At 42.1% G+C, this 19,113-nt stretch overlaps 2 protein-coding genes across 2 annotated transcripts; both read left to right on the top strand.

Annotated features, from left to right (window-relative positions):
- Positions 737-9,121, top strand: LOC110431197. Its single transcript, XM_021449928.1, has 4 exons — positions 737-1,006; positions 7,204-7,564; positions 7,748-7,914; positions 8,869-9,121. Exons 1-4 carry the CDS (start codon positions 737-739, stop codon positions 8,950-8,952), a joined length of 882 nt encoding a protein of 293 aa, XP_021305603.1. The 3' UTR covers positions 8,953-9,121.
- On the top strand, positions 11,297-12,600 carry LOC8063832. Its single transcript, XM_002438913.2, has one exon. It carries the CDS (start codon positions 11,587-11,589, stop codon positions 12,310-12,312), a length of 726 nt encoding a protein of 241 aa, XP_002438958.1. The 5' UTR covers positions 11,297-11,586; the 3' UTR covers positions 12,313-12,600.

The following is a 19,113-nucleotide window of genomic DNA, read 5'->3' as shown; positions in this document are numbered from 1 at the left end:
TTTGAACACGTAAGCCTGTACTACCCGTGAACAGCCATCGTTGATGTACACGTGTTCAAAGCTGTCGGCGTAAGTTGGACATAGGCCTGCTCTCACCCATGGGACGTCGGACCTGCCCAAGCTGGAGAGGCCGTTTGATCTCACCCATGGGACGTCGCTATTGCCGTAGAGTACTACGTATGTCGACTTGCCATGTGTATCCCCTTGAGAATTTTATGCTTTCTGTCATCTCGAAAGTGCATTTTAATTTATATTTGTCACACCGTGCTTTAAATTTCTCAAGCATGCACATAATTTTTAAAACCCGTAGGACATATTGATTTTGTTACCTCTGTCTTCTATACAAGTTCAGAAAGAGAAGGAGACATTGGACGTGCAAACTAAAACGTCACGAATCAAAGAGATAAGTGCAGTAGGTAATAGACTAAATCGAGTGTTTCGACACGTACGGTTATTATTGAGCAGAGCAGACCCGCACACGCATACGATAGCAACAATTAATCACGCCGCCGGCGCTGGCTGGGCTCCTTGGCCGGTCCTCCGTAGAAGAAGCTGCCATTCTCGACGGGGCTGACGGCGTACGCGTCCGGCATGCTCTCCAGCTTGGGCAGGTCCGACGTCACCGGCGCCGCACGCCCATCGGGGCCGACGACGAGCTGGACGCCGCTGACGGACGCGGCGGCGGCGGATCCCGGCAGGTAGCCGCTGCCCATGGGCGGCGGCGGGCGCGGTCACCATGCCGCCGAACCGCACGGCCGCCGCCTTCTCCGCGAAGCCTCCCGTGAAGAGCGACCGGGGGAAGCGGCCGATGGGCGCCGGTTCACGGTTCAGGCCCGCGTGCACCACCCAGTCTCCCGACGCGCCGCCCTGCTTGACGATCTTAAGGTTCAGGTTCTGCTTGGTGCCGCCGCCCTTGGGATTGGGAGGGGAGACGTTCTGGATCACGTCGCCGGGAGCTATGGCTGCGCCTTTCTCCGCCTGGAATCCGGCGCACCGGCGGTGCCTTGTCCGTGCTTCAGCTCTGTGAAGCCATACACATCCAGCGTGGCGATGAACCCGTAGTAGCCATCCGGTGTGGCCTCAGCTCCATGGAACGCGAACTAAGTAGAGTACAGTAGGTAACAGGAATAATTTAGATTAATGATACCACTGGCGGAACCAGGGCCAGTGCCCCCCCACCCCACCAAAGCACAGTGATTTATTTAAAATATCTATATTGATATTGATATTTATAGCAAAAAAAATAATTTTACCTATTTTTTATTAAAATATAATGGTTTTGGTAAGAAATAGTGTGATTTTTTAAAAAAATTTCTTTAAACTATGATTATATATTTGTTTGATCCTCTTAATCAAAATCGCCGATTCCGCCAATAAATAATACAATGGATGGATATGAACTCACATAGGTCGGGTCGGCAGCACCAGGAGCAGCAGCAGCCGAATCCAAACGAGGAGAGACGTGGTCGACGAATCCTCGGATCAGGTTAGTCGTCGTCTCGTTGATGGCCGAATGCAACCTCTGATGACGACTAAAAACCTCCGGGTTCTTTGGAGATGCTGCATCGGCCCTAGGGGCTACAAGTAGAAAGCCTAACAGGGCTGGTAGGGACAGGGTGACCTTGAGGATCCTCCAACCCGTCATCATCTCGATTATTCTCACGTAACAATATCCAGAATGCGTGCGGAGATTGTGGTATGCCAATGCCAGGCCAGGCCACTATATATAGCGACTGTTGAGATGCACAAACTAAAATAGGTAGCTAAATTTAGCTGCTAGGCATTCAAACAGCATAACTAAAAGATCAGCTAAAATTTTGTTGGGTTTAGCTATTTCAACCTAGCTAAAGTCAGTTAAAATTTAGCTGAGTCTATTAGCTGGAGCATCCAAGCAACTAAAGTTTAGCTGAGTTTAGCTATTTCAATCTAGCTAAAGCCAGCTAAAATTTAGCTAAGTCTATTAGACTAGAGCATCCAAGCAGCTAAAGTTTAGCTGCGTTTAGTTATTTCAACCTAGCTAAAGCCAGCTAAAAGTTAGCCAAGTCTATTAGCTGGAGCATCTAAGTAGCTCAACTAAAATTTAGTTAGAAAACTTTTAGTTGGCTAAAGTTTTACTGTAAAATTTTAGCTAGCTAAATTTGAGTTGGATGCATTTAAAGAGTCCTATATATGGCAACGACGTGCATTCATTACAACAGATTGATTATCAGGACAGCCATGATACTCAGGCCTTGTTTATTTCCATCAAAAAACTCAAATTTTTTTAAGATTCTCCGTCACATCGAATCTTTAGAGACATGCATGGAGTATTAAATATAAACAAAAATAAAAAGTAATTACACAATTTGGTCGAAATTTACGAGACAAATCTTTTGAACCTATTTAGTCTATAATTAGACAATAATTACCACAAACAAATGAAAATGTTACAGTGTCGTGAAATTTTTTACTTCATCAACTAAACACGGCCTCATTTGATTTGGTTTCTTTCCGCCGCAATAATCACGACATGATCTTCTTAGTGTCCCTCTCGGTATCTCGCTTTCATTTTGATGCGGAAGCAGTAATAAGCGAGATATCGAGAGTAAAGTTTAGCTTGCCATCTTGATTTTTCCTCCCAGGTAAGTTTGGTTTTGGCATGCATACGTTGTATATTCTTCTCCAAGGAAGACTCTCTCTCTCTCTCTCTAGATCTCTGATCTGGCTCTACTCCAGGTCTCCCTTCTATCGTAATTCGTAATAAGACTGGTTGCTCATATATTTGTCCATCTTGTTGCCTTATCAGCTACAGTGTTTAATTGATTATCTGTATGAGAACGTACATATCGCATGATGAGGTAAAGGTGTGTAAATAAGGATCCAAAAAAAACGATGAAGTGACAATGGTAGTAGTAATAATTATATTTATTGTATAAGTATGTTTTAATAGTCTTATTTTTCCCTTATTAAGGCTTAATTAGCTCTCAAAACACTAATATCACTAATTACATGCTAATCATATCGTCAACTGGTAGCCACCTCGCATCGAGCGATCGAGCTAGGCCCACGGGGAATGAAAATGAAACTCGTTTACTAGGAGCCAGACTGAGCTCCTTTGCATCCTACGGAATAGACTTCAGATTTTGGTGCAGGCAACCACACAGCTGAAAATGCATACATAGCTCATAACCACTACCAGAAACGTAGGCTTTTGCTGAATGCCGCAGCCTTTGCTGAGTGGCAAAGCTTAGCGAGTGCTAGATCTCACACTCGGCAAAGATCTTTTTGCTGACTGTCTGGCACTCGATAAAGAGGGGCACTCGACAAAAGGTGTATATTCTTTTTCATATAAAGGGCTTCTTGCATGTGTCCATATATACCTATGGGCTTGTAGCCTATAGATGGCCACATAGGCCGGGCCGATGGCTCACACACGATCTACACAATCGGGTTGTGCTTAGTCCATTATATTGTCAATCTATCTCACCTTTTTTCATAGTACGTTTACATATTAATGTTTAGGAAAATTTCTTGTCTTTTTATATACACCTTTTCATTTTTCTAGAGGTAAACATAATTCTTTTAAGCATCTAGAAATATTTCTTGCTCTTTAAACATTTTTTGTTCATTTTCGTGTCTCAATCTACCAATAGGATTTTATTTTAGAGGCTTAGAGATATTTTTGCGTGATTTAAAACCATTATCAAGTATTTACCAATTTTCTGATAAAATTAAAAAAAAGGATAATACCGTCTTCAAAACCATCCTGAATTAGGGAGAGGGGGTGGGGGTGGGGGTTAATTTGAATAGTTTAAAAGTTTTTAGGGACCAAAATATATGTCTGTGATGAATGAACAAAGGCCTTGTTTAGTTTTCAAAAAATTTCAAGATTCTTCATCACATCAAATCTTGCGGCATATGCATGGAGTATTAAATATAGATGAAAACAAAAACTTATTGCATACTTTGACAATAAAATAGCGAGATGAATCTTTTGACCTTAGTTAGTTTATGATTGGATAATATTTCTCAAATAAAAACGAAAGTGCTACAATACCCAAAAACGGAAAATTTTGGGAACTAAACAAGGAAAAACCCTCAAATAATTCGGTCCACACCTTCTTGCGCGCGTCGTTGCCTCGCACAACAGGCTTTTTTTGCGACACTGGGTGTGTTTAGATCCGATGTTTTTTATTTTGATACTGTAATACATAAGTTTGTATTTTGACAAACATTATCCAATCATAAACTAACTAGGCTTAAAATTTGTTTTTTGCAATTTATAGGTAAATTATGTATTTAATTATTTTTTATTTATATTTGATGCTCTATACATTTGCCGCAGCACGTTGCTGCTAGTTATAATATGTGTTACTTTTAGAGTGGCGCGGTTGATCCAAGTTTAGTTCAAAAAAATTTGCAAAATAGGAATAGTAACACTTTCGTTTGTATTTGACAAATATTATCCAATTATGTACTAACTAGACTCAAAAGATTCGTCTCGTCAATTTCGACCAAACTGTGCAATTAGTTTTTATTTTCGTCTATATTTAATACTTCATGCATGCATCTAAAGATTTGATGTGACAGAGAATCTGAAAAATTTTGCAAATTTTTTTTTAACTAAACAAGGCCCAAGTCATCCTAGCTAGTTGTCACCATGCACCCCATATACAGTATGTGGTGCCACCGCGAGCGTGTCACCACCTTCGCTCTGATCTGATCGAATAATTAATCGATCGAACTACCTAGCAAGCCAAAGTGTACATATATGTATGCATGCAACGGCCATCTTGTATCGTGTATTTGTAGCTAGCTGGCTGCAGGGATACGATGGAGTCGATGATGTGGATCGATCGGAACTGAAGCACGCAGCAGGTGTACCTGAACGAGCACTGATACAGATATGTATAAAGATGACGAGTGCTTTAGAGACGGCTATTACGACCCGTTATAAAAAAAAAGTTTTGCGACGGTTAAAATAAGTAAATCATCGCTGATTTAGTCGTCCATAGTATATCCGTCTGTGATGACTAATTATTTGAGACGGTCAATATCTAGATCTGGCACATCAGAGACGCAAATTTTCAGACGCATGGTCTACCCATCTCTAAAAAGCGTTGACAACCGTCTGAAAAGTGCTTTTCTCCACTAGTGGAGATCGACCATGCATTGATGCGTATGCCGGTATTGTGCATACATACACAACTCTCTCTCTCTCTAAAACGAGATTGGCCATGCATTCATGCATATATATGTAGTGATGGAGCCAAAAATTTTATGTAGAGGGAGCCGTGCTACCAAAAATACATACAATATAATATGAATCTTAAAATATATATGTAGGGATTAACCATACATTATGTGTGTATATATCACTAAAATCACCATTAATTGTACATGCAGCATGTCTATAATGTACTGAGTGTCCTCTTCTTCTCAGCATGCAAGACAAGACGTTCAGGTTCAGGCGTTAATTCTCTGGTTTCTATAACTCCCACGATTGATCCTAATAATATCTTATTGCTTGGTTTGCTTCAAATAAAATAATCTATCGACTACTAAATGAATTAAAAATGAACATACTTGGCCGGCAGCTGTGTTATCCGTGATTATGTGGGTGATCTCTGTCGGTCTTGAACTTTTCAAGATTTACCACGTTACTAGATCATGTATTGTGGCATTTTGGCCTTTGCTCGATAGAATTGTATAGACGTATTTTTTTTTCGAGAACATGCTATAACACGTATTTTATGAAGCAGAATAAAATAGTTTTGTTACAATTAAGATCAAATTACGGTAATCTAGATATTACCAAAAATTACGCCCCACACTCTTACAATACTCTCACGAGATTGTGATCAATTACATAACACTATAACGACAAAAATGCTAGCACCATGGGCTAGTTACGTATACACTTCGTATCTTTTGCGGCAGACATTAGGGGGGGCCGTGGCCCCTCCTGTTTATATGCCTCTATTTATGCCGGTATTGTGTATATACAACTATACATACGCTGATACGCAGCTTCTCTCTAAAACGAGATCGACCAACGACCATGCATCCATGTGACATGCCTCCGTGTGACGTGCATGTGTATAGTTGATAACTTTTCTATTTGAATCTATTTAGAGTCTCAAATAATCAATATATGTTTAGTATAGGATAATATATGGGAAACTAAACTCTAATATAGATATATTTGAGCGATAGGTGGAGTGTTAGAGGAGGTTATGTGCGAGAGCAAGGTCTCAAATTCAAATCTTATACTAGCTGCGTAATTAAAATCTTTTTTTATCTATTTTTAAAAGTCAATTTTGTATTTTATATAAAAAGATTAGAAATGAATTTCTACATACGGTTCTTAGTTACCCGTCTATAAAATTGGTCCATTTCTACCAGCCGCCTATATAGTATGCCTCTGTACGAGTGATCCCTAAGAACGCAGGTGCAGTTGCCGTGGACGCGTTCCGCCCAATCTGTCTTCAGAACTGCTCATTAAAGATTATAGCAAAGGTGTTGACACTCCGGCTGCAGAAAAATTTATATATATGGTTGCCAAGCTCATCGACACTCGTCAAACACAGGCTTCCTCCAGGGAAGGGAAGGGAAGGTCTATATATTGTCGAGAGCTTTGTTCACGCGGTGGAACTGCACACAGCACTGCCACAAACCACAAGCCTAAAAGATCGACTGTCGCTCACCATTAAGGTGGACTTTGCTAATAGCCTTCCACACAGTGAATTGGGGACGTTCTACTAACACTACCAGAAAAAGGAAAATTCCTGTCGGCTTGGGTAACTCCTGACGGTTTATTAAAAACCGACAGGAATTACCATTACTCCTGACGGTCTAGGAAAACCGAGAGGAATAACCCTGATTATTCCTGACGGTTCTGCTGGACCCACAGGAATTTATCAATACCGTCAGGAATCATAAGGCCTTGTTTAGTTCGCAAAAATTTTCAAGATTCCCCGTCACATCGAATCTTTGGTCGCATGCATGAAGCATTAAATATAGATAAAAATAAAAACTAATTGCACATTTTACCTGTAATTTGTGAGATGAATCTTTTGAGCCTAGTTACTCCATGATTGGACAATGTTTGTCAAATAAAAACGAAAGTGCTACAGTAGCCAAAAACCAAAGTTTTTGCCAACTAAACAAGGCCTAAATCGCTCCTGACGGTCGGTGATAACCGACAGGAGTTGCTTTCTGAAGGCCTTCCTTCGGCTCCTTGGCACTGTTTTGTGGGTGACACGGCAAAATTTTCTCACTCGTGGACAATACCCGGCCACTCCAAACCCTAACCCAGTTACGCCCCGAGAGGCCCAAACTTCTCCCCCACGCGCCGCCACAAGACATCCTCCACCGGATCCAGCCCTCCGGCTATCACTTCACCGCCGCCACCTCAGAGGTCTTCTCGACGCCCGCGCCGCCACCCACAGGGGCCTCCTCAATGCCCGTGTCGGCGCCCTCAGGGGCTTCCCCAGTGACCACGCTGCCGGCCCCCAGGGGCTCCCCGTCGACCGCGTTGCCGGCCCCCAGGGTCCTCCCGGCCAACCACGCCGCCGCCCCCAAGGTCCTCCCTGTCACCCGTGCAGCCTCAAGTGTCCTGTCGGCCCCTCCTCGACGCCCGTGCCGCCAACCCATGGCCCTCCTGACGCCAGCGTCGTAGGGGCCTCTCCGGCACCCATGCTGCTGCCACTGGAAGGTTCACTATCTCCCTAACCTCTCAGATCTATTCCTATTTTCTTACTTGCAGGGGATCTACGTCTATTCTCTCAGATCCGTTCCTATTTTCTTGCCTACACGGGATCTATTCCAAGGAAGGAAGGTTCATACAGGATGCTTCACAGGTGTTTGATGGAATTCCCAGGTGTTCGTACATACTGCATTCTCAAGTATTCTGAGCATGATGCAAAGACAAAAGTATGTTTTTCTAATGGCGTGCATATTTTTAAGAATGTCTTCAGTGACTCTTATTATATGTGACGAATCAAATGTTTGTGTGCTGCCTTGTATACCAAGATAAATATTAGAGACTGAAGAGTTCTTTTAGCTAGTAGCATTTCATTATGTGTAATTAGCTATCTGTCGTACTGGTGGTGAATCCCAAAAGGTCTTCTTTCTTGAATTGTTATTACCAATGTATTCCTTTTGTTTTCCTAACAGAGAATCTTATATTGGCCCATTGGCAGATTGCAGGTGTTTAACTTATTAGGAAGCACATAAATTCAGCCACTCTATTATTAATTGGGAATTCAGTTTGTGGAATTCCTATTTCTGAAGGTTAGTTTCAATAACTAGGAACCTTCAGAGTAAAATGTGAATGCACAACACTGACGGTCTCCAAGAAACAATGCTAATTATCTTGAACCAGTGGCTTGTTCCAATTAATCTGTCTGGTATGCCAGTAGAGACTGTTATCATCCATATATCTAATACAAATCATGTTTTTTTGTTGTTCTTACATTTTTTTTGGCACTGATCCTACTAGAAGGCAACTAGTCCCAATCTGTTATTTAAAATGAGCAGCTTTCCAATTAATCTGTTCTTATCAAATACAAATTTTATGATAGTTGTCATCTCTTTTGTACTATTAATAGTGTATCAGTTTTTCTACAATCAGTCATTGTTATCGGGTAGATGTAGATTATGAGATAGGAGCGTGGAAACACTTGTGGTTTAGTGCTGAAGCACAATGCAAATTCAATATTAGATTCAGGGTACATGCTGACACCTTCAATTTGTTAACAAATCTGTAGTATTTATGCTTTGCCTTGCCTTTGTCATATTTTGGGCACCTTGTAGATTCATAACCAATATATGTATATGCATATATCTGATATCTGATCCAATAAAATTTATTTTATTTTATTGCAGCAAATTCGTAGCGGTGGGCACCTTACAAACTCATCCTTTTGCATTACTTCAGTTCAAATTCAAGCGAACTTAGTTAACCTTTAGTGTAGTTAAATAGAAGCCATGTTGAGGTGTCATTCATTTGTAAGACTTCTGTGTACTATTCATTTTTCATTCTAATGCCAATAACTTGATGGATTAACCTGAACTGTATCATACGAATTGATTTGAGGATGCATCTGATTTGCAATTAAAGACGAGTCTAATTTTTTTTAACCTTCGGCAATTGGTTTCCTGACAGTTATACCGTCAGAAAATGGCCAACGTTTCAGCCCATGACCAGACTCAGAGTGGCCGTCAGGAAATGCCGTCAGGAAAAGATTCCTGACGGCCATCCGACAGGGAAAGACGATCTTTCTTGTCGAGACGTTCCTGTCGGCTCTTCCCTGTCGGCTGGCCGTCAGGAATATATTTCCTGACGGTTTTTAGCCCTTTCCTGACGGTTTTTGGCGATCAGGAATTTTCTGCTCTGTGGTAGTATAAAGATTCTAGAAGCCAGAGGATTTGACACGTTGTGGATCGGAGACAGTGGGTCGCAGCAACTCCTTCCACTCCACACTCTGTCGTCATCCAAGGTGAGTTCCAAGACGTTCTGAACTTGAAGATCATCCTTGACAAATTTGCAGCGGTCACTGGCTTGCTAAGCGAGCAACTACGTACTGAAAGAGCACGGCAGTTCCAATCCACACGTTATCGAAGCCACTGCATCTCAATGTATTAACACCGACACCCTGGGCTGCAGACAAGAAGCATTCCACTTGTGGCATGACGCATGGGTTCAGATATACTCCCTCCATCCCAAATTGTAGGTCATTCCAAAAAATCTTGGAGAGTCAAACTTTTCTAAGTTTGACCAAATTTATATGATAAAATAATAATTATTATGATACCAACTAAATATCATTAGATTCTTCATTTTCACTTTACGTTACAAATCTTAGTATTTCTCTCTATAATTTTAGTCAAACATGAAAATGCTTTGACAATTTGGAATGGAGGGAGTAGATCATACCGGACCGGCGGACGTACTGCATAGGCAAAGGCAAGTCAGCGATATATAGGGGCCGCTGGTAACGGAAGGAGCTCTCCTCTGCTGATTCACAAACACAGAGGTCCGTCAGAGGCATGCTCGAATTCCACAAGGGAATTGCCTTGCGGCACGGGATTCCTGCTGAGGAGGCTGAATTCTTCCAAGGCAGATCGTGTCAAAACTCACAACCTTGTGGTTGTCCATTAATTGTCAGAACCTTGCTTGTCTTGCTTGTAAGGAGTTTCAATCTACTGTCTGTGTCAGTTTAAGACGGGCTCCAGAATTGTGTTTGTGCCACGGACGAAGCCGGGAAAAAAATTAGAGGGCTGAACAAAAGTTCTACATCAACTTAGCTCTACTATTACCTCTCGTAAATATAAATTAATGATGAAATTCACAAAATATATCTAAAAAATAAAGTTCTCAGTCCACCCTACCTTATAGATTTGTGTCTAAAATTAAAAGAAGAGCACTATAAATTCTACTGGGCCAGCAGTGGTAGGGGGGCTGAAGCCCCCCTAGCCCCACTGCTGGCTTCGTCGCTGGTTTGTGCTGTTTGTAACCCTGTTTTCAATTGTTACGAAACCTGAACCTCCTTTTCTTTTTCTTTTCTTTTTTATTTAACAAAAAATCATCTCCTGGAACTTGAAGTATATTATATGTAGTGGTGGAATCTTTAAAACGTCAGTGCTTAATGAGTTAGGGTGGCTTTTTTTTTTCTTTATCGAACATAGACTACGCAAGTTTTGCCTTTATATAGGCACGTGATGGCGACTGCGAGGCAACATTGGCATCTCAGCATCTCTGCAAAAGGTGCGTTGTGAATATCCCTGTGTGAACTATGAACCCGTTGCAATCTCCATTACATACTACAGTACTATATTAATTAATTACTAGGGAGGAAATACAATTGCCATCTCTGTAGGCCCTTTTCCTCCCTAAAATCACAAGGGCTCCATGCAGCATGCCTTTCGATCGAAAAAAAAAAACAACAAAAACGAAATAAAGAAAGCGTATCATTTCCTTTAAATAAATAAAAAAGAAAGTGTATTATTCGTCGCAGATAATATTCCTTTGCAGGTTGGATCATCCATTCCCGAAGCAAGCAACCGCGTAGGTATCCATATCCTTGCTACTAAAATACAATTAATTATTTTCCTTTTTATATTAGTTCCTTTTTGTATTAGTGCATCGCAGAATAGAATTAGCTTCCTTGACCTCCCATTAATTTGGCTTTCCTGACCCCCACGATCCTGCCTGATCCGGTCCACACGGACGGAGCATGCAGTAGCAGTAGATGCCTGATGGATGCCGCGGCAGGCTCAGGCAGGCTGCAAGTGCAAGTGAATCTTGCTTGCCCACCACTTCAACCTCTACTTGTACCCCAAGAAGTCCCCAACCACCCGCCGGCACCGCACCGGCCAAGCCATGGTCCTCCTCCTCCTCCTCCTCCTCCTTCCCCTTGGCGACTCCCACACACTTGCCCAACCACACATGCACATGCGCGTGGTCCTCCCCCTCTCCCCTCTCCCCTTCCCCTTCCCCTTGCTTGTATAGTTGCCATTGCCAACCACCTCCTTCCTCGGCCCCTCTTTCTTGCCGTTTCTCCAACCAACACCCAAGAAACCACCCGCGACCGACGTCGGACGATGAAGAGGGAAGGCCGGCAGCACGGCACCGTCCGGATCAGCCGCAGCAAGGTGCTCAAGACCACCGCCGACGCCGACGCCGACGCCGAGTCGGCAGCAGCGGTGGCGTTCGCGCTGGCGGCGACGGAGAAGAAGGCGGCGGCGGGGAAGCCGACGAACGCGTCGAGGAGCACGGGCAAGTGCCGTCGTCCCCGGTGCGCGGGGTGCCACGCGCACCCCGTCACCAAGGCGCGGGACAAGGCCAAGGGCGCGCACAAGCTCCGCGCCTGCGACGTCGCGCTCAACCACCGCCTCGTGTCCTGGCGCGTCGTCGACGACCAGGGTAGCGGCGTCCCCGAGTACAGGGGCAAGTCCGCATCCTCCCTGCTGGCCTACCTGGCCGGCGGAAGTGGGAACAGCTGGCACGAGGACGACGACGACACCAGCGAAGGCGGGATCGGAGCGCCCGAAGCCGGGCTCTCTGACCTCTACGACCTCTTCGTCGGCCGCCGCGCCGACGCCGAAGCCGAAGCCGATCCTGATCCGGCGGCGCGTGATACTGATTTAGATGATGTAGGAGAGATTCAAGCAATTGGAGAGCCGGGGCTGCTGCTGGACGGCGATGATGGCAAGGAAGATGGGGATGAGAAGGAAGAAGAAGACATGGGGTTCTGCATGGTCGGCATCACCATCGCGGTGGAGTTCTCCGACGGCGAGGAGGACTGGATCGTGGTGGAGGAGGTCTGAATCTGACCCACAATCTGAATCCCATCTCGTCGAATTGGGAATTGGAATCTCGTCGATTTCGATTTGGGAATTCAATGCCAAATTGCGAATAAGACTCGCCCATCCTCTGTCGGTGGTGTGTATGTGTATATACTACTACTGCTCTGTTAATTGCTTGTGTCTATGTGCATATGGTGACTGTTAAACTGATTGTGGTCATGGATTATTACCTGATTCAAAAACATCAATGAATTTCTCATCTGTGAATGAATAATAAAGTGGAGAAGTGGTTTCTTCTTCTGTTCTGCTCTTGGTGATTTGTGTATGATTGAAATTGAATTGCCCATGTGGGTTGGGGATTCATCTGAAGATGTTCCCAGTGTTCTTGTTCATGTTCCTTTCCACTTTCTGCTCTGCAAGTACTCTGTTCTTGAGTTGGATCAACTCTAGCTCTGCAAAACTCCATAAATTCAAATCAGGAACATGAAAAAGAAAATTGTTCTTTCTTATCAATCTACTTATCACTGTTCTACTCATTACTGCAAGTTTAGGTTCGTCTCTAAATTTTCTTCATGGTTTCAAACATCATCAGGGCCCTACTATAGTTTGGTGGCCTACATAACTCCTGGTTGTTGCGCTGTACTGGGTTTCCATTTCTAATTATTTGACATCTACCTAAGCCTTATTTAGTTCCCCAAAAATTTTGCAAAATTTTTCAGATTCCCCGTCACATCGAATCTTTAGACGTGTGCATGGAGTATTAAATATAGATGAAAATAAAAACTAATTACACAGTTTGATCGGAATTGACGAGACGAATCTTTTGAGCCTAGTTAGTATATAATTGGACAATATTTGTCAAATACAAACGAAAGTACTACTATTCCTATTTTGCAAAATTTTTTGGAAGTAAACAAGACCCTACCCTGCCCTTTTTCGCTTTTTCAAGTTTTCGTCCATAGTTCCATGCAAAACTCTAACATACTTAATGCAACCATGCATTTTCTTTATATTCTGAAAGAGAAAGCTTTTACCTCTATGTTAATAATTGCCTGTATATCAGTGGTCACCAAGTTTCAGCAGATGCAGTCATTATCATCATATCATTCGATGGCTGTGTCTCAACGGTTCATTTGTGTATAGTTAATGGTCCATGCATTTGGACAGGCACACAAAATAATGATTCTGTTTCAAAAAACTGTTAGTGACCCTAAATTAATCCCTTACTTCATATGGTGTGACATAAGGATTCCTTTGGATGGTCATATGGTCCTGATGTCCAAGTAAATGTCAATTTCTGTTTTCAGTGCAGATTTAACATAAGGACTGTTTTTCCCTTTTTTTGTACCACCGAATTAAACTCCAGCTATACTACTAATCTGCCCTTTTTTTACCATCCAAAGGAATCCCCTGTCTTATATGTAAAATTCTGAAACGCTTCATGCAAAAACCTTTAGGTGCAAGCAAGCTTAAATACAAGTCAACTCCATTTTCTTTTTTCATACTTTGTACTGGTAATGACTTATAATCAAAGGATTGACAATGTATGCATATATTAGGAGTTAGGACTGTATTAAGTTTCTAAGGGGCGTGTTTGCTATCTTCCTAAGCAAACATGCCTGGCCGGCGTCCATCCAAACAAAACAGACCCTACATGCTGCTGCACAATTGCACATACATACTGTTGTCCGAAAAGACTGCTGGTCTGGCCAATGCCAAGATCACACCGTGAGATCGCTGGCCTTGGCTTCGTCTTTAGTGTGTGATAGATAGTTGCAAGTTCCCATCTCAGGAAGGAGTGGCTGTCGATGCACGGGAGGAATCCGGCTGTTTACACGGTGAGGTGATGTCTCAGAATTCAGATGGCGACGAGCACGTCCTCTTGTTGTCCGCATCTCCGGCAGTACAACCTCTTTGATGATGCTATATGCTAGTGTGTTCCGTGCCTTTCACTCCACCGGTAGTAATCAAGCACTTCTGGTCTACGTATAAGGCCGTTCTCTGGTGCCGTGAAAAATCATAGGTGAAAGTATTATTCACTGATTTATAATTTATTTTGAGAGAAAAATATTATTAGTTGGCAAAAGAAAAAAAACGGCCTATAAAATAAGCGAACGGAGCATCTGGTATTGTGCAAATGCACCTGTTGGTTTTTGACCAAAAAGTCTAGAGAACTTTTATATACACTATACCAACATTACAATAATGTCGCTCAAGAAAATGTCAGGGAAATCAAGTAAAAAGACTTTCTCCACAACATGGTCAAGCAGAAATAATGAATGCAGCTGTGTTCGGCTATCAGGACTCTGAAACTTGCAGGCTTTGGGGTGGTTGCCATGGCTTCGACGTTGGGCTTGCACAGGACACCCGACCCGGAGGTCTTGGGCTCTTTGGCCTCTTGGGCATATCAGCTGTGCTCCCAGCTATCGCGCCTAGCAGAGGCCACTGAAGAATAACATGAACCTGCAGGCTACAACTCTGAGCACAAAGCATCAAGAGCAATAACTAAGAGCTTCTTTGGTATAGCTCCCCACAGCTCTAGATAATAGCTCTATTCCATATTTTTTTTGTCAAACGGCCTTAGCTCCAGCAACTCCACCGTAGATCTACCCATGAAAAAGGTGGATCTACCCTAGCTCCATGGAGCGCCTTAGGGGGTACTCTACGAAAACCAAATTTTGTGGAGTTGGGAGAAATTACCCACCACTGCCACTGGTAAGTGGAAATTGACCGGTTCATTCTATTCTTTGTTTCATCCCGTAGCGCCCCCAAGGTTGCCCCCCCCCCCCCCCGAGACCAGCCGCCCCAGAGGCTGGCCACCATGCTACCCTCTCTGCCCGCCGCGCCGTGCCTGGCCGGCTGCAACCTCTCCCTAACCCGCGACTGCAGCGCTCGGCCACACGCGGTTGACGGCGGGGCTCCGCCCTAGCCCTACCCGTGCAGGTCCGCCCCCCGTGTGGACGGCGGCGCTCGGCACCAGCGCGGACCGCGCAGGTGTTGATGGGAGGAAGGGGATGAAAGAGAAGGCAGAAACTGACGTGTGGGTCCTGGATGGAAGTGAGACAAATGAGAGGAATAATGGAGCAGGAGCTCTACCAAACGTTTGACTGGAGTCCAGCTCCGTGGTAGAGCTGATCTGTGGTAGAGCCGCAGCTTTAGAGCTGGTTTGGCAAAGCTGCAGCTCTACCAACTAGCTCACTGCTCACTTGAGACTATTGGGCGAAGCCAACCATCATTGCTATCGGGGTCTCATGTGCTACACAGTGGGGTGGATAATAGTAGTGAGCAGTGATTAATAGTAGTTTTCTATAGCGTTTGTAGAAATTTATCGGGGTCGCTTGACCCCAGTGGTAAAGGCTAGCTCCGCCCCAGGCATACAAACACAATCTCTTTGCTCTGAATAATCAAACACCAGACATCATGCTTAAGGAGATCAAGAGACTATATTTAGGATGCAGGTGGCAACTGTGCCTTTCCATGATCCTTGGCCTTGGAATGCACGAAGATGTAGACGAACTCATTTATTGTACTTTTTTTTAAGAACATGAGGGGCTCCTTGCCCGTACTGGAATATATATATTAGGTCATTAAAGAAAAGTGCAGTACAAAAAAAGGCAGCAGACTGAAAACTAATGGCTAAGGAGGGGAAGGGAGGTTAAGACACCTTGTATTGTGAAGCTAAATACTGGTTGTTGTGGCATCCTCACTAACTTTAATCCAGACTTATTAAGTCCTGCACTGGTAAAAACCTTCACAATTGGTTACCATGTAAATAATATAAGCCTGATCCTTCGTATGAATCGGATGAACTTCCATGGGCACAAGGGCACAAGGCTAAGAAAAGCAAACTAGAATGATAGAAGAACAAGGTAAAGGGAAAACTGAATATAGAATTATCAATCAGTTGTGATGATGCAGCCATGGTGGTTTAAAAAAATAAAAAAAAAAAAGATGATGCATCCATGATTTGTATATACCAGAAGACATGACAACTAACCCCTTGTACATTACAGGGGCTACTCTACTGGGAGTCTGGGACTACCAATAGCATCAGCTCGACAGAGTATCATGGAATACAATCACATCAAGTGGTTTTTCTCATCAAGTTCAAAACTGGTTAGCTTCAGATCTACTACTCATTTGGTACTTGTGCTACAAACAAATGCTACAGACTCAGTATGTTGTTGAACCATCGCCTCAGAAATGCTGCAAGATCGTTTAGCAAGGGAACCAAAGCATAATACAAAGCTGAAAACGAAACATCTCAAATTCTTTATTTTAAATAATTAAGAAAGAGAAAACATCTCAAACTCAGCATAAGCAAGTTCAGAAAGGCTCATGGTGGGTCAGTCAGTCAGTCAGTGCTTGAAGCAACCGCGTGGCCAGGGTGGAGGGAGAGCTAGCTTTGAAGTTGGAACTATGCTGCCATGGCGTGCGGCACCTCGGCGTCGTGAATGGAGAGAAAAAACAGATTTTTGTGGAAGTTGAGAAAGGTAACGTGAACTTTTTAAGAGACAAGAAACGTCATGTGTAGCAGGCGGAGCACCGGCCCCCGGCATCCAGTCCAGCAAACGTTTGACATGTCGTGGCCAGCCAAGCATGGCCCGTGAACGGCCTACCATTTCCGGCCCACACACCCCTGGCCACTCCACAGACAATATGACCGAACGCGCCAAACGAGCAATGACATCTGATGCCTGTCGGTTAACCGATCAAGCTCTAAGGTATGGAGTGCCGCAACGAGATTTGAGTGTCTATCGTTTAATTTTGCATGTTAAAATTTCTGCAAGAACCATGCACGCAGTTTCACTTTATATACTCCCATGTTTTAGTATTTTATAAGATATATATAATTTTTGCTATGTATCTAAATATATATACCCATTGTAATAAAAATTATGTATCTTAGTTTAGAAGGAAGGGAGTATATATTAGTCGTATGTACGCATTTCATACCAATAACTAGTACTCCCTCCGTCCCAAATTATAAGTCATTTCAAGAATCTTGGAGAGTCAAAGTTTTTCAAGCTTGACCAAATTTATATAGTAAAATAATAATATTTTTGGTACCAACCAAGTATCGTTAGATTCTTTGTTAGTTATATTTTCATAGTGTAACTATTTTATGACATAAATTTTTATATTTCTTTCTATATTTTTGGTCAAACTTAAAAATGCTTTAATTCTTACAATAACTTATAATTTGAAATGTAGGGAGTATATGATTTTCAACGTCATATTATTTCTAGCTGTATGGCTTTGAACTTTTGACAACAAGAAGATGGACCACTTAGCCAATTGCATTTTGACAAATAATAAACCTTCGTGCGTTCCCTGCGTGCATCCGATCCGAAGCACGCACAAGGCACGCAGATATGGACTGCACACATGGTCCAAAGAGGACGACAGGTTCTAGACAACTTGGGATTCACGACATAGAAAAATACTAATATCGCTTAATATTCCTTTCATTCTAAATTGTTACACGTTTTGTTTTTTCTTCTAAAAAAAGTTTTTGTAATGCACTTAGATAAAAAAATTATTAAGTGTACAATTTACCAGTAAATCGCGAGACGAATCTTTTAAACTTAGTACATGATTGAACAATGTTTGTCAAATACAAACGAAAATGTTATAGTGTCAAAATCTAAAAAAAATGTCGGATCTAAACAAGGCCTAAAACCAATGAACCAAAAAGTTTTGCAATTTAAAATAGAGAGAGTGCCTACCATGTCAACTCGTAAGTTAAGATTTTTATTTGGCTACTTTCTAGCTTATTATGGATATAAAAATGATCCACATCAGCAGATATATTATAGATAGTTAAGGGAATCAACAACGGATCCGGAATAGAAATCCACCTGTAGTGAACTTTATACTGCTAATTTGTGTGACAGAGCTTTCTTATGTGAAATGAGAGATGATAATATGGTGAAATAAGGGTTGCCAAAACAGTATTGCCAGAATCTCATAAACAAATTTCAATTATATTGAAGATCGAAATTTCAATCATAAACCCTAGATGTTGACCATAAACATAACTAAAAAGTCAAAACAAAACATTGGAAGATTCTAGTCATGGTGAATGAACTACAAGAGAACAAAAATCAAAGTTGGATGCATCAATTTCACTAAGCTTTATTTCCCCCTTATATACTACTCCCTCAATCCCAAATTATAAGTTATTCTAAAAATTTTGAGGTTGATAGTACTTATTTGCTGTCATATATTTTTATATATATATTTTTTATAATTTTTATTAAATTTGGGATACTTTAACTCCCTAAGATTTCTAAAATAACTTATACTAATTTGGAACGAAGGGATAACTGGTGTAACCAGTTTCATCCATGGTGGGTGGTCGTGGCCATTGCCATTTGCCAGCGCCGAATGATGGAAGGCACTGAGAAGATTTTTTTTAAATCTAATTAGTCTATATTAAACACAAATTATCAAATAAAATGAAAATATAAATAGCTAAATTCAAAATAAAATTTAAAACTAAACAAGGGCATAGTGGTTTGGGAGTCCTATCAATCTGACCCACAAAGAAAAAATCATTACAATATACAGACACTTCTGCAATGTATAAACTGACTAGTTAAGTGTTCGTGCGTTGCAACGGGAATACTAAATACTACAATAACATATATATGAGAGTGTTTTACAATGTTGATACCAATCATATCACATAAATCTTCAAGAAAGATAGATAACTAAAATATAACTCTAAATTTGATTGCGAAACTGAAATATCAATAACACATCAGTAAGTTATAGCTACTTGTCTCTCATTTCTTTCTGACTTTCTCTATTATTACC

The sequence above is a fragment of the Sorghum bicolor genome, chromosome 10 (genome assembly GCF_000003195.3).
Source record: "Sorghum bicolor cultivar BTx623 chromosome 10, Sorghum_bicolor_NCBIv3, whole genome shotgun sequence".
Lineage (NCBI taxonomy): Eukaryota > Viridiplantae > Streptophyta > Magnoliopsida > Poales > Poaceae > Sorghum > Sorghum bicolor.
Note: the sequence above shows the minus strand (reverse complement) of the source record. Positions and strands in the feature narration are given on the sequence as shown.

Bases quoted from the DNA above. Each gene is read 5' to 3' on its own strand.
- LOC110431197 (XM_021449928.1), top strand. From the start codon at position 737: ATGCCGCCGAACCGCACGGCCGCCGCCTTCTCCGCGAAGCCTCCCGTG. The intron at 1,007-7,203 runs GTCCGTGCTTCA...TGCTTTCTGAAG, and splicing joins CGGCGCACCGGCGGTGCCTT to GCCTTCCTTCGGCTCCTTGG. The intron at 7,565-7,747 runs GTCCTCCCTGTC...TCTTACTTGCAG, and splicing joins ACCACGCCGCCGCCCCCAAG to GGGATCTACGTCTATTCTCT.
- LOC8063832 (XM_002438913.2), top strand. From the start codon at position 11,587: ATGAAGAGGGAAGGCCGGCAGCACGGCACCGTCCGGATCAGCCGCAGC.